Source organism: Staurois parvus, unplaced genomic scaffold, assembly GCF_062004578.1.
Source record: "Staurois parvus isolate SC_StPar_1 unplaced genomic scaffold, SC_StPar_1.0 ptg000194l, whole genome shotgun sequence".
NCBI classification, from domain to species: domain Eukaryota; kingdom Metazoa; phylum Chordata; class Amphibia; order Anura; family Ranidae; genus Staurois; species Staurois parvus.
In genome coordinates this window covers 63,475-78,977 of record NW_028317990.1, presented here as the reverse complement: position 1 = coordinate 78,977, position 15,503 = coordinate 63,475, and the positions used below count along the sequence as shown (strand labels likewise).

The window sequence follows — 15,503 nt, the reverse complement described above, 5'->3', positions numbered from 1 at the left end:
AATATGGCAATCCAGGGCTGGAATCTTTTTGTTCCATGCCAACAGAACATTGCTCTACAAAAGGCCTTGAGTGGAACTGTGCATAGAGCACTGCCTCAAATGGAGATACCATCTTCACCATTAAATTCATGCAGAAACGAATGGAAGGATACTCCCTGCTCTTCAAACTCCGAACCTGATCTTTCAGGTCGTGGCCTTTTCCTGGAGGTAGACACACCTTTGCCTGGACAGTGTCTAGGACCACCCCAACTACTCCAGACTCTATACCAGCTCCAGGGCAGACTTCTCAAAGTTAAGCACCCAGCCAAAGCATTCCAGAGTATGAATCGCAAGGGCCACATTTTTTCTCAGGCTTGGACCAGACTGACGTCCGAGCAGTAGATCGTCCAGATAACCCAAAATCGATACTGCAAGTTTCGAGCAGCCCCAGAACTGTACTTAGAATTTTTTTTACTAAAAGTTAGTGCCACAAACTGAAAATGGCGAGTTTTTATCGTAAACTGCAGAAACGTTTGATGAGCTGGAAATATTGGCACATGCAAGTATGCAGCCTTGATGTTCGTGGATGCTTTAAAATCTCCCTCTTGTAAAGATGCAATTACTGACTGGACTGACTCCATCCGAAATGAACAAATCTTTAGGAACCGGTTCAGCCCCTTTAAGTCTAGAAAGAGCTTTACAATCCCATGCGGTTTTGAAAAGGTTTGAATAAAATCCCTGGAACCTTTCGTCCTCTGGAACCTCCACAATCATGCCCTGGGACAACCGGTTGAGTGCCTGAAACAAAGATTTCCTTCTGAATTTGTGGATACATTGGACCTTAAGAAAGGGGAGGAGGAATTCCCTGAAACTCCAGTCTGTACCCCTGAGCAACTGTAGAAGTGACCCACTTGTCCTGAATCAGCTCTTTCCAGACCTCCAAAAAAAACAAAAGCCCCCCCCCACACACCAGTGGGGGGCACCCCTTCATAATGAAGCAGACTTAGAATCTGACTTGGTGGACTTCTGCACACAGGGTTTCCTCTGGGCCTGGCCCTGAAATTTTCCCCTGGACGCAGAGCCCTGTATATGGCAAAATGCTTGCCTAATGGAAAAAGCACCAACCATCGAAGTGCCTGGCCCCTTAAAGGTCAGCCGTTTGGACTTTCTCTTAAAGGGTAAAAGCGTACTTTTTCCCCCTGAGATCTTCTGGATATACTTGTCTAGGTCCTCCCCTAACAGATGTTCTCCACAAAAAAGGGAAAACCCACCAACAATCTTTTGCCTTGTAGTTCCACCACCAAACTTTTTAACTACAATACCCTGCGCATATGTACCGACAGAAGGGCCATGCAAGAGATCTGTTGAATCGAACCCTTAAGGGAATCAACTGCAAAACACAAGGCCTGTGGTAAATCTGCCAAATCCTCAGCTGTATTCTCCTCAAAAATAGATGGTCTTCTAACTACCCGTTTAACACTGTCATTCAGACTCTGACAGATCTATTGCTCTGAGAAAGGGAGTTTGACTCCCAAAACGCGTTAGCACTTTATCCGAGGACGCATGCTGTCCACGATTGGCACCTTTGACTTCTTGTCTCTGTTTTTATGACCTTTATGGTCTGTATGTTTTTGCATATTTTTAATAAATGTATGGTTTTTGCGTTAATGCACAAGGAGAGTGCGCCCTGTTTTGTTTTTTTCTGCTAGTATCAAGATTCCCCAATCTATCAAGGGCAGCACCTCAGCCAGTGCACTATTCCATTTTGAGTGCAGCAAGAGAGATTTGAGCGCCAGTTTCTGGTTACTGTGAAAGACTCTGACAGATACCGATAGCAGCAACCTCTGGTTGTGCGGCAGCCCCTGCCAGGGAAAAAGAAGCCTTGAGAAGCTATTCTAATTTTTTATTCACGGGATCATTAAACACCTGGGCATTATCCACAGGGCAAGTTACTGTAAATGCTTATTCAGGGAAGACACAGCTGCGTCCACCCCCAGCATGCCCCACTTTCTAACAAATTTCTCCTCCATAGGATACAGAAGGGAGAATCTTTTAGGCGGAACAAAAACTCTGGGTGAATCCATTTGCATACATAACTTACTCCAAAAGAGGGTGCACTGGAAACGCCTGAGTAATTTAAAGGCGGCTTTAATGAGTCCAAAGAGGAATAAGAGACCTCAGCTGTCTCCACTGGGGGTACTTTGAAACTTGACAGGGTCATATCAGTAAGAGTCTTAACCTCCCTGGCGGTATTCCCGAGTGTAGCTCGGGGTAAAGTTTCAGTATCACAAGCGGTAACCCCGCGATGTCCCTCCTGCAGTGTCCCCGGCAATGTAATCCGGCGGATGCCAGCATCTGTCATCTGGGATCCGTCCCCTGCAAGCGTACGGGGACAGAACGGCGGAAAATTTGAAAATGACAAAAAGTGACATTCACTAAAATCACTAAAACATTACTGTATCAAACCATTTCACATACATTTTGTCCCTAATGCTTTATCCTGTGCCCTGCCTGCATTTTGACTGTTCTTTCTGCCTGAAAACTGAGAAACGTCCATGGAGTCCAAAAAGCGTCCCTTTAGGTCAAAGCAGTTTTAGACCAGCTAGAGAACAGTGATAGTAAATCAGAACCACTTGCAGAATTGAGTGATGATTCGTGGGGAAATTCGTCATCAGACACTGAAAACGATTTTGTGACTTTGCTCTGTGATGTGCGAACTTGGCGCTATATTTCAAATTTCAGTGTTTTTGGTTTGATTATATTATTGAATTAAATTTATTATTATATTATTATTTTTTATGATTATTTATTCAATTATAATGTATGATTTAGTGTTTCAAGTTGTATCCTACCCGGGATGTTTACTAGACTCTTGTTCGGACAGATTTCAGTGAGTTATTCCTAAAAATTACAGGCCTACAATATAAACCGCCAAATTTCCATGCAAAATAATGGTACCGCTTTCAGCACCAAAAATCTGAAATAAAAATACCGCCAGGGAGGTTAACTAATAACCCCTGTGATTGAGAAGCAGAGACACCCTGCTTCCCATCAGGCTGTGACTCCTCCGACAGAGAATCAAATTGCCTGACCCTCTTCAAGATCCTCTACCACAACTTCATCCTCAGGTTCCACCCACTCTTGTTCAAGGACTGGTGGGTCTAAGGATGGGGATCTTTCCTGCTTCTTACCCCCTTGAGCCACAGATGCAACCATCCCAGCAATCTTGTCTTCTAGCCTTGCCATAGCTGATGCAAGATACTTCTTGGCTACGTACGCCGAAGCGGATGCACTGGTAGTAGCCACAATGCCGGACAAATGCAGTGGCTCATATTGACCTGTTGCCTCTGGTCTTTCAGGTGAAGATAACACAGTGGAACTTCGACTAGGCTCCACAGGACCTGGCGGTGGTGCATTTACACCCCTTCCTGCTGTGCCTCCCCTGCACCGCTTTCTGGATGACATTATGTCACAAGACCTGTGTAAGAATTAATCAAAACACAGCATTCACAATAGTCCTGCGTAAAGTGAAGCAACACACTTCAATGCAGTCCACTGAATCAAACAGTAGTATGTACACAACCTTCCTGCCTGACTGGCCGACACTCCCAGGGAAGTACTCATGTGCCCTTAGAATAACCTTGCCATCCCTCCAGGGTTCAGCTGCAGCAGCCCACATTTAAACAGGCAGCATCACATGTAACTAATATGGCCGACTTCCTCTTCCTGCTGCTACTGCGCATGCATCCCCGCCGTGCGTGTGCATGCATGCTCATGCGTCCACTCGGTCTATATGGGAACAGACTCCCTCCAGTGGATAAAAATAGGTAGGAGAGAGAGAAACACCAATCCCACCGCAGGCCCCTGAACTTTAGCCAGGGACCAACTTTCACCCATCACAGTGGGCTTTGTCATAAAGACCTTCAAGGACTCGGTCTCCCTTTCAAAATGGGGGCTACTCCCTTGGACCTGTATAGCACCCTGTTGGAAGCACCTTGGTAAGACCAAACTGCACAGGGTTCTGAAAACACAGGGTCCAGCGCAGGGGTGGACTGACAACTCATGGGGCCCCTGGGCAATAGGGGATCATGGGGCCCCTGTGTCCTCACCCACACTCAAACCACACCCAAAAAAGCCTATGAAAGGTACCAGGGACATCACATGGGGCCCCATACTGACCGCGGGCCCTCGGGCAGTGCCCAAGTTTCCCAATGGTCAGTCTGCCCCTGGTCCAGCGCCGTAAAGCCCCATTACAGGCAAAGCCCTGAGTATTCTTCTCCTTATCCAGCGACGCTCGATTACCATCCATTTTGGCTAACAGCTGTTCGAATGGATCTGATTGAGGCCCTCGAATCTTAGTAGAATCATTCCAGACCTCCCAGTATGCTTCACAGAGCACATGCAGCACATGTTCAGTCACCATCCATCTTACAGACACTGGTGAAAAAACTGAGTACTGAGTGTAGGAGGGGTTATATGGGGGAGTTCTTCCTGTTTGATTGGTCGGCCAGGGTCCATTAACCTATAGATGGCATATAACCTACATAGTCATTATTATGGCCTGCTCTGTGTCCATAATGTACGAGAAAGAAAATAAAAGTTACAGCTAAAATCCTTAAAAACACCTAAAACACTTAAAAGCGAGATCAATAATTCTAGGCCCATTGAATCATGGTTAACTGTAAACTGATGACCTGTAGGGGCGCATGCGCGGCCGGCATCAGTGACGGATACGCACTAGCTCCGCTCCGTCCTGCAGCCAGATCTCACACCGGCACACACAAACCCCGGGAGATACGAAGAGTACCAGTGTACTCATGAAGGGCACCCGATCCTCCAGCACGATGACCCGGCGCCGAAAAACCCCGGGAATACCGGGAAACTCACTCACTTCTTCCCTGCAGTGAATGCAGGGATCCAAGATGGCGCCGACGGCAGTACCTCAGCAGCAGACATAGAGGGACAGGAGACATCACAAGTATACAAGGATCCGAGGCTGCAGTATCCCTTATACCCAGGGGACCCTGGTGAGCAATCTCCCCCTCTATCACCCACAACCAGCAGCCCAGCAAAATCCAAGCCTAGGCTAGACTCAGGCCACCAATCTCCTAGTTCCCAGACCTATATACAAACTGGGGTCCTCATAAACCCTGATGTACCTGTGATAGAGGCCTTCCCGGCTACAGACCAACCGCTAACAGAGCTATGCATGAAGAGTATGCTAATGTCACTCCGCCAGACCCTTCATAATGATCTGGCATCCTCATTAGCGCAAATTTCCACTGCAATGCACCAGCAAGAAAATAGAATACAACATATTGAAACCAATATTAGTGATATCATTTCAGCCCATAATGATCTGATTGACGCTCATTCAGAACATTCCGCAGATATTGATCAAATTAAACTGAAACTCGCTGATCTAGAAGACCGCTCGAGGCGGAATAATATCAAATTTAGAGGTATTCCCGAAAACATCAGCAATGAGGAATTAATACCATATATACACCAATATATGAAAATCGCGATACCCACAATATCCGAAGGAGAATTGGCTATTGACAGAGCACACCGACTCCCTAAACCCTCCTTTCTACCTGCTTCTGTCCCACGAGACGTCCTAGCTCGAATCCATTTTTACCACGTTAAGGAGAAAGTCATGATGCAATCCAGAAACATGTCTAATCTCCCGCCATCTCATGCCAACCTTCGTCTATATGCAGATCTCTCCAAGCTTACACTGCTTAATCGCAAAAAATTGATCAATATAACCAAAGCCCTAAGAAACCATGGCATAGCGTATCAGTGGGGATTCCCCACAAAACTGACCATAAGACAACATGGCAAAATTCATACAATTAAAAATATGGAAGAAGGCCTAGAACTACTCAAAAGCTGGAAAATAATTCCCGAGGTTTCACAACAATACCAACCAACTCATGCTCAACCTATGGAACAAACATGAATCTCCAAAATACACCGCAAACACCAAAACACAACTCCAAACCAAAGTTGTGAATCTATAATCTGGCAATCGGCCACAGATGAGAAGATCGTTCCTACATACGTTCACCAGGTTTGGCCTATGTTCTGGTCTAAACCTGAATAAGTCCTCTAGTTCGGCAGTAGCCAGTCCGGCTACTCAGGTTCCTTGCAAGGCTATTTTTTACCTTTCCACCCCACGTCCTCTTTCCTCCTCCATGTCACCAGTCGACATACAACAACCTCCAAAGCACAAACAATCTCTGGCTGCTAATACAGCTTCAAGAATATATCCTGGATCTATCTCAAATACCTTTACAACTTTAAACATCACACCGATCAAGAATGACAAACCGACTGACCCACCACCATGATTAACATTACATCTCTAAATGCCCGCGGTCTGAACTCTCCATTCAAACGATCGATGCTCCAGAAAGAACTCAAAAAATTTGAACCAGATATCATCTTTGTTCAAGAATCCCACTTCGCTACAAATAAGGCCCCCAAGCTTCAACTTACTCACTTTCCACATATTTTTATGGCCACCAACCCAAAAAAAAAAACTGAGTAATTACGGCTATAAAAGACTCTATTCAATTTCGTTTTATTTCAGAATCTGTGGACCCCCTGGGCCGTTTCCACATACTTGTTTGCCAACTTAATGACCTTTACTACACCTTTGTGAATGTGTACGGTCCTAACAAACGCCAGATTAATTTCTTCAACAAAATAATAAAGAACATTAACTCTGTAAAGAAAGGAAGACTCATAATGGGAGGAGACTTCAATATAATTGGAAACCCTCAATTAGACTCATCATCTTCCAATAAATCTCTCAAACCATCCTTCAACCAATTTCTACACAACAATGACCTTTACGACATATGGCGGTGCCAACACAGCATGGAAAAGGACTACTCATACTACTCCCCAGCCCACCGATCATACTCTCGGATCGACTACTTCCTGACAGATAAATGGTCACTGCAGCATGCAACTTTCTCAAGTATTGGAACTATAACCTGGTCTGACCATGCTCCTGTCACTATATCATTGGACGACAATCAACGATCAATACTCCCACCCATATGGAGGCTGAACTCAATGATACTAAAGACCCCAGAACACCAAAAATTTTTATTAGATGCACACGAAGTATTTTTTGACACCAATATTACCCCAGATGTATCTGTGACCACCATTTGGCTAGCATACAAAGCTTATATGAGAGGTATTCTCATTCAATTAAATTCCCGAATCAAAAAGCAGAGATCACAACAAATCGACCAACTCCTCACATCCATCAAAAGAAATGAGGAGATAAACAAAAAAAACCCGACACCCTCCGTAACCGATAAGATAACATCAGACAGAGGTAAGCTTCGTACAATTTTACTCCACCACTACGACCTAAACCTACAACGATCAAAAGCCAAATTTTATGCATCTAGTAACAAAGCGAGCTCACTGTTATCTAAAACAATTAAACAAAAAAGACTCAAAAATAAGATCCCCACACTCCAGCACCCACATACACACACACTCCTTACAAACCCACGAGATATGGCTAACGCCTTTGCGTCATACTACCAATCCTTATATAACCTTAAAGACGACTCCAAGATTACACAACCCACAATAGAAACAATCCAACATTTTCTAGACTCTACTAATTTACCACGTCTAAGTGAAACTCAACTTAGTGCATTATCGATTCCAATTTGCCACACAGAAATAGAAAAGACCATTAAAACACTTCCGTTAAATAAATCACCAGGCTCGGACGGTTTCACTAATGAATTTTATAGAACATTTGCCACAAACCTTTCACCTCATCTATCTAACCTATACAACCAAGCTGCCTTAACAGGATCATTCCCTGATGAAATGTTACAATCAATTTTCACAACAATACCTAAACCACAAAAAGACACTCAGTTGGTCCAAAATTATAGACCAATCTCTCTATTAAACACAGACATTAAACTCTATGCTAAAATACTTGCCCAAAGACTATTACCATACCTCCCCATACTGATCAACCCTGATCAAGTAGGTTTTGTCCCAAATAGACAAGCTCCAGACGCAACTAGACGCTTAATATCCCTGCTTCATAATCTTGAGTCAGCTACACAGCCATCACTTCTAATTTCATTAGACGCAGAAAAAGCATTCAACCGTATTCATTGGTTATTTATGAAAATTGCCCTCCAAAAATTTGGGATCACAGGTTGGATATTATCTGCAACTCTTTCCTTATACTCCAACCCTTCTGCCAAAGTATTGACTAACGGTATATTATCTTCCCCCTTTTCAATATCTAACGGGACAAGGCAAGGATGCCCATTATCCCCCATTATCTTTATATTAACCATAGAACCCCTAGCATCTAAACTAAGAGATGACAAAAGGTTTACTGGGATCACCCATCTAAGTACAGAACACAAAATCAGCCTTTACGCAGATGATATCATACTGATGATCACTAACCCCCTTACATCACTTCAAACAATATATCACCACCTCAACAAATTTTCAAAAGTCTCTTACTATAAACTCAATGCAAACAAATCCTCCATTTTAAATCTTTATACTTCTCCACAGAACCAAAAAAAGATAACCGAACAATACCCTTTTATATGGGAAGACTACCACATCCCTTACCTAGGCATAAAACTCACATCTACCACCTCACACCTATTTGAAGCTAATTACACCCCATTATTGGAATCAATTCCTCAAGAACTAAAACACCTACGTACCTCTACCTTGTCAGCGCTAGGAAGAATAGCGTCGTTAAAAATGTGCATCCTACCTAAAATACTATACCTATTCTGGACTCTTCCCATCCCAATTCCTGATTCCTTCCTTTCTAAACTCGAATCCATATTCACAAAATTCACATGTAACTCCAAAAAACCAAGATGCACAACAACTCTTCTAATTAAACCCCCATCTAAAGGAGGAGCAGGCCTTCCACACCTAAAATCTTACTACCTGGCAACGCTTCTAGACCAAACTTTTTTCTGGTGGCATCCCACGAGCGAAAAAATATGGTCCAACATGGAAACTCTCACACACCCACCATACTCATTTAGCACGTTCCTTTTCTTACCTAATAAAATCCGACCACACACAGAATCTAACCACCCTTGCATTAAATCTTCTTTACAAGCCTGGTCTATTCTCCTATCCTACGAATACCCCAACAATGAAACTAACACAATATCTACACCTATCTCCATACTACAACTCTTCATCCCTGATTTAAACCTTAAAACATGGACAGACCAACACATCACACATATACACCAATTATATATGAACCTAACACTACACCACTTTTCCACTCTGCAAAGACAGTTCTCTCTCCCTGACAATGAAATATACACCTATATTAGAATTACACACCTACTGCGAAAGACAACACTCCCTCTGAAGATTAGACTACCAATCCCTATATACCTTTTTTACGATAAACAAGCCTACCCTAAAAAAGGAATCTCACTGTTCTATGAGGCCCTTACCAATTCACAGTTCACTCTGTCTACTTCCTCTCTACACAACTGGGAAAAATTTTTACAACAATCTACATCACAGTTTACATGGTTAAAAACGTTTGTTATTACATATAAAGCTTCCAAATGCAGCACCCATTGGGAGACATATTTAAAACTACTACATCAATGGTATTTCACGCCTACCAAATTAGCCCTCTACTACCCCCAAAGCTCTCCCTTATGCTGGAGACAATGCGGGGAACTTGGTACCACTTTTCATGTGTTGTGGTCATGCAAATCTCTCAGATCCTATTGGATCAAAGTTTTCAAACTTATATCCACAATAGCAATTTACTTGTTAAAACAATTGATTCACATAGAATGAGAATACCTCGTAAGATACCTTCATTAACTATATTTTCGACCGTTTTTTTTTTCTGGAATATACACACTTATTACCTTATAGAGGGGTGAATAGACATCTTATGACGGATGTAATAATCTGCCATCTCTCTATGTGAATGCTTATATATGTCTAAACAGTTTGTAATTGTCTTGAAAAATGTTTCAATAAAAATATTTGAACATAAACTGATGACCTGTAGGGGCTCGCTGTTTCATGGGCTTGGATATCTATTTACATGGCGCAACTTCATCTTTTTTATTTCACCAAAAAATTGGGGAATGTATTGTTTGTGTGCCCTAAAATTATCTAAAATGTATTTTTTTACTGAAACTTTGCATCTCATAAACCTTTATGCCAATAACTTATGGGAGTTTTATGTAATTTTCAGGTATAAAATGATTTTGTAAATGTGTGCCAAGGAGTCTCTGGTAGTGAAACAGTTAATGTTGTTGACAGCATTGTACAATGTCTGCATAATGTGTGTTCAAAGAGCCACATGTAGGCTCCATTGGAAGCCCATGTAACAAAACCAGAGGATAACTGATGACAGTGCATTGTCACCCTATAACAGAAGTTCCCGAACATTGACCAGCATAGCAAGATCGCTAGTAATTATTTTATTGAAATCGGCAGATATAAAGTGACACGTAGGCTAGTTCACATCTCCGTGTTTCTCTGGGCCGCATTTTGCACGGGCATGAGAGCCCATTCATATGAATGGACTCCCATTCCCCGGGACACGCAGGGAAGAAGTCCCTGCACTTCTTCAGAAAAGCAGCCCGCACGGGAACCTCGGTTGCGATTTCCAGTGCGGGTGGCGTGCCATTAGAATTAATGGCACCCGCCCGCGGGTCCGCATTCCTCTGTGAGGGTGGTGCAGCTGCATGGATTTTTGTGCTGATCTGCAGCAGCACCACCCGCACAAATGTGAACCAGGGGTAAAGCTTTGTTTTTCTTTTTCAATAAAATGTTATGGTATACTTACCTGCTTTGTGCAGTGTTTTGCACAGAGCAGCCCCGATCCTTTTCTTTCTCCTGGCTCCTCCTCCTCAAGCAGTGCCCCCAGGAAAAACTGCTTGCCCTGGGGGCATTGCTACGTGCTCATCCTCGAGCAGTTGCTCTGAGTCCATAAGACACATAGAGCCACAGCTTGCTCCCCCTACCCACTTTCTCCTCATTGGCTCACTGGCTGTGATTGATAGCAACAGGAGCCAATGCCAATGAGGAGGAAGAATACCAAGAAAGTGGAGGCTGTTGAGAATATCGCTGGATCAGAGGGGGCTCAGGTAAGGATGGGGTGGGGGGAGCTGCTTCTTCAATTTTGTTATACTGCAGCCTGATACTACAGATTGTCATTATGGGGTACTAAGTGTAGATTCTTGAAAAAACAAAGTGAAATGTACTCAAGTATTTGGACCCTTTGCTCAATACTTTGTTGAAGCAATTACAGCCTTGAGTCTTTTTGTGTATGATGCGACAACCTTTGCACACCTGGATTGGGGGATTTTCTGTGATTCTTCTTTGCAAATCCTTTACATCTCAGTCAGGTTGGATGTGGACCAGCAGTGGACTGCTGCGTGGTCATTCTCATGTTGGAAAGTGAATCTTCAGCCCAGACTGAGGTCCTGAGTGCTGTGGAACATGTTTTCATTGAGAATATCTCTGTACTTTGCACCATTCAGCTTTCCCTTAACCATGACCAGTCTCCCAGTCCCTGCTGCTGAAGAAGACCCCCACAGCATGATGCTGCCACCAACATGCTTCACTGTAAGGATGGTAATGGGCAGGTTATGAGCAGTGCCTGGTTTCCTCCAGACATCTCATTTAAAATTGAGGCCAAACAGTTCAGTCTTGGTTTCATCAGACCAGAGAATCTTATTCCTCACAGTCTGAGAATCTTTTGATTTTTTTTTGTAAACTGCTGGCTTTCAGGAATTTTGCACTGAGGAGAGGCTTCCGTTTAGTCACTCTGGCATAAAGACCAAATAGGTGGAGGGTTGCAGTGATTGTTGTCCTTCTGGAACTTTGTCCCATCTCCACTCCCCACAGAATCCCTGGAGCTCAGTCAGAGTGACCATCGGGTTCTTGGTCACCTCTCTAAGGCCCTTCTCCCCCGATTGTTCAGTTTGGCCGACTGACCAGCTCTTGAAAGAGTCCTGGTTGTGCCAAACATCTTCCATGTGAGAATTATGGAGGCCAATGTACTCTTGGGAGCCTTCAGTGCAGCAGAATTTTTTGTAGCCTTCCCCAGAACTGTGCCTTGCAATAATTCAGTCTCTGAGCTCTGCAGACAGTATTCATTGTCAGCTGTGAGGCCTTTTACAGAGAGGTGTTTGCCTTCCCAAATCATATCCAATCAATTTGATTTACCACAGCTGGACTTCAATCAAGGTGTAGAAACATCTCAGCAAAGGGTCTGAATATGTATGCCAATATGATATTTAAATTCTTCCTTTTTCATACATTTGCAAACATTTCTAAAATTCTGTTTTCACTTTATCGTTATGGGATCCCTATACCTACCTATTCTGAAGCCACTTCAGTCTGGACATGTGATTCTGTGTGCAGGAGAGAAAGCCGACAATGGATGGAAGTGCCTAGGAGATGACCTCACCCATAGGCCTACTATGGGGCATTCATTGTTGGCTGCCCCTCCTCTGCACTGAAGCTGCCACTGACAACTGATCCTGGAACCGGAGCGCTTCAGAAAAAGCAAGTATACAGATCTTTTCTTCACAGGATTCGATAGAATAGGCGAAGAATGGGGTTGGGAGTAGGTTTGGCCTTAGTTAGATTGTGAGTAGAATTCCATATTCAATTTTTGAAATTGCCATCACTTTCATTCCCAGTGACAAGGGTGATCAGTACAATTAGAAAGAGTGAATCTCCCTGATGGGGATACAGACAGCAGTAAAACCTGAGAGTGGTTCTATCCTTTCACCACTATCTGATAAAAAAAAAGATTTGCCTTTAAAGTCCAATTACATGTGATAAAGGCCATGAGAACATAAGAGAAGATACAATTCTGTAGCCACTGATGACTTTTCTTTTTCTATTAACATCCGTGTTCATTCAGGTCCTTCTTCAGCCTGAAACCACAACTTATAGTAAAAGCCCTGGCTAAAACTAACTAAGCTTAAAACTGCTCCCATCCCCCCCCCCCAACACTTATACTAACTACCATGTAGAAGAAAGATGCCTATACTTACCTATCCTCTGGTCACATGACCTCCCCCGTGGCTGGCTATAGGGTAGAGGAAGGACAGCAGGCAATGGATGCTCCATAATAAGCCTAAGGGTGACATCATCGCCCAGGCATTCCATCCATTGTCGGTGATCTCTTTCCTCTCCCCTGAAACTGGCCACTGAGGAGATCACGTGACCGGAGTGCTCTGAGAATAGGTAAGTATATGCATCTTCCTTCTACAGAGTAGTTAGCATAGGAGCTAGAAGGTGGGTGGGAGTAATTTTAACCACTTGGCCTCCAAAAGATTTACCCCGCTTCCTGACCAGGCCATTTTTTGTGATACGGTGCTGCGTTACTTTAACTTGACGATTGCGCGCTCATGCAACACTGTACATAAATTTGTCATTTTTTTTCCCCCACAAATACAGTTTTCTTTCGGTGGTATTTGACCACTGCGGTTTTAATTTTTTGAGCTATAAACAAAAAAAAAGACATTTTTGAAAAAGAAAAAAAAACAATATTTTTGACTTTTTGCTGTAAAACATATCCAATGAAAAACATTTTTATTTCTTCATAAGTTTAGGCCAAAATGTAGTCTGCTACACGTCTTTGCTAAAAAAAAAATCCCAATAAGCGTAATACGTGAAAGTTATAGCGTCCTAAAATGGCGGTTTATATACTGGAATTTTTATTTATTTATTTAACCACTTGCCCTTCAGAGGATTTACCCCCCTTTTTTTTTGCGATACAGCGCTGCGTTACTATAATTGTACGGCCATGTAACGGTCATAATTACGGTCATATAACTCTACACATGAATGAAATTTATGTCCTTTTTTCCCCCCACAAAAAGAGCTTTCTTTCGCTGGTATTTGATCACCTGTGCGTTTGCACTATAAACAAAAAAAATCAATTTTTGAAAAAGAAAAAACAATATTTTTTACTTTTTGCTATAAAACATATCCAATAAAATTGTTTAAAAAATTAAATTCTGCTACATGGCTTTGCTAAAAAAAAAAAATCCCAATAATTGTATATTAATTGGTTTATGTGAAAGTTCTAGCATCTACAAATGGCGGTATATACTGGAATTTCTATTTATTAATTACTAGTAATGGCAGCGATCAGCAACTTATAGCAGGACTGCAGGAGCCATTCTGACACTGGCTGGGAACAAACTGCCACTGACATCTCCAGTGACACTAATACAGTGATCAGTGCTAATAAAAAGCACGGACACTGTACTAATGGCACTGGGCAGGAAAGGATTAACATCTGGGGCAATCAAAGGGTTAACTGTGTGTTAGGGAGTGTTTTTATTGTGTACCATGAGCTGTTTTACTAAAGGGACCTACTGATTTCGTCAGATGTAAACAGACACATGTCCATTTAAATCTGCCTGGCTATAGATCAACATTGAGCTTCTGTTCATATCTGCCTGAAGAGCTGACAAGTGGATCTGATCGGAATGCTGGTCTCAAACGACCCTTAATATGTATGGCACAATTATATGTCCACATCTTCAGTCATGTTTTTCTTTATTTCCTTCTCTAGGTTGTCAGAGTGACAGTGGAAGATTTGTTCATGGTGCAGGCGTAATGATTTCCAAATGTGCAAGCAACAGAAATGTCTAAACGTTGGAGCAGACATACGACTGCATAATATGCATACAACAGTTTTGTGTTCACTTGGAAAAAGTTAACTAAAATCTTGTTTTTTGTGTGTTTTTCTAAGGCAAGGTTAAAATTTGTGTGTGTTGAGAATGCGTGCTTTCATGGCACGTAGAGAAGTGAGCTGCCAGTTAGCAGACATGATGCGATGCCAGCATTTGTTAATGGCACCCCTACACACCAGAAAATGTGGATTGGTGAAGTGCATTTTTGGGAAAAAGGGACTTATTTTCCCCTTTTCTTATGCATAGGGCAGCTCATTGAAATGAATGCGCTGCCCTACACATGACGCACGGGAATGCGAAGAAATGCGCCTGTGCTTGGTCACACCAGTAGGTGTGAACCAAAGTTATCTTCAATTTGACTTTCACGTTTTACATGTTTGAATGTTCATATTTTTGCTGTTGGGTTACATAAAGTGTTTTGTAGATTGGCCACTGTAGCCATTGTAATTCCTTTTACATGTACTGTACGTTATCCGCTAGATAAGCAATGCATTGTTTTCACTATTTCAGCCAATTCCTGGATTTGTATTGTGAGAAGGAGCAGTAAAGCACAATCACTGTGTTGCAGACACAGAAACAAAGTCTGTGTATGTAATCAGAAAATATAGCCGTACATGTTCGATTACAAACTACATTGAGAAAAAGGGTTTTTAAAATCTAATCACACATTGATAAAAGTATTTTTATCAAGCTAACTTGTTTATATATCAAAACCAGATGAAAAGGTTATACATTCAATTCAACCATACAATTACTATGCAACTATGTTTT

General features: G+C 42.5%; 1 protein-coding gene across 1 annotated transcript in view; it reads left to right on the top strand.

The window, feature by feature from the left end:
• Positions 1–15,091, top strand: part of LOC149461723 (uncharacterized) — a 55,031-nt gene extending 39,940 nt beyond the window's left edge. The window contains exon 4 of the mRNA XM_089677872.1: positions 14,612–15,091. Within this exon, the coding sequence (XP_089533998.1) occupies positions 14,612–14,656 (45 nt within the window). The 3' untranslated portion in view covers positions 14,657–15,091. The remainder of the gene's footprint in view (positions 1–14,611) is intronic.
• The last annotated feature ends 412 nt before the right edge of the window (positions 15,092–15,503 follow it).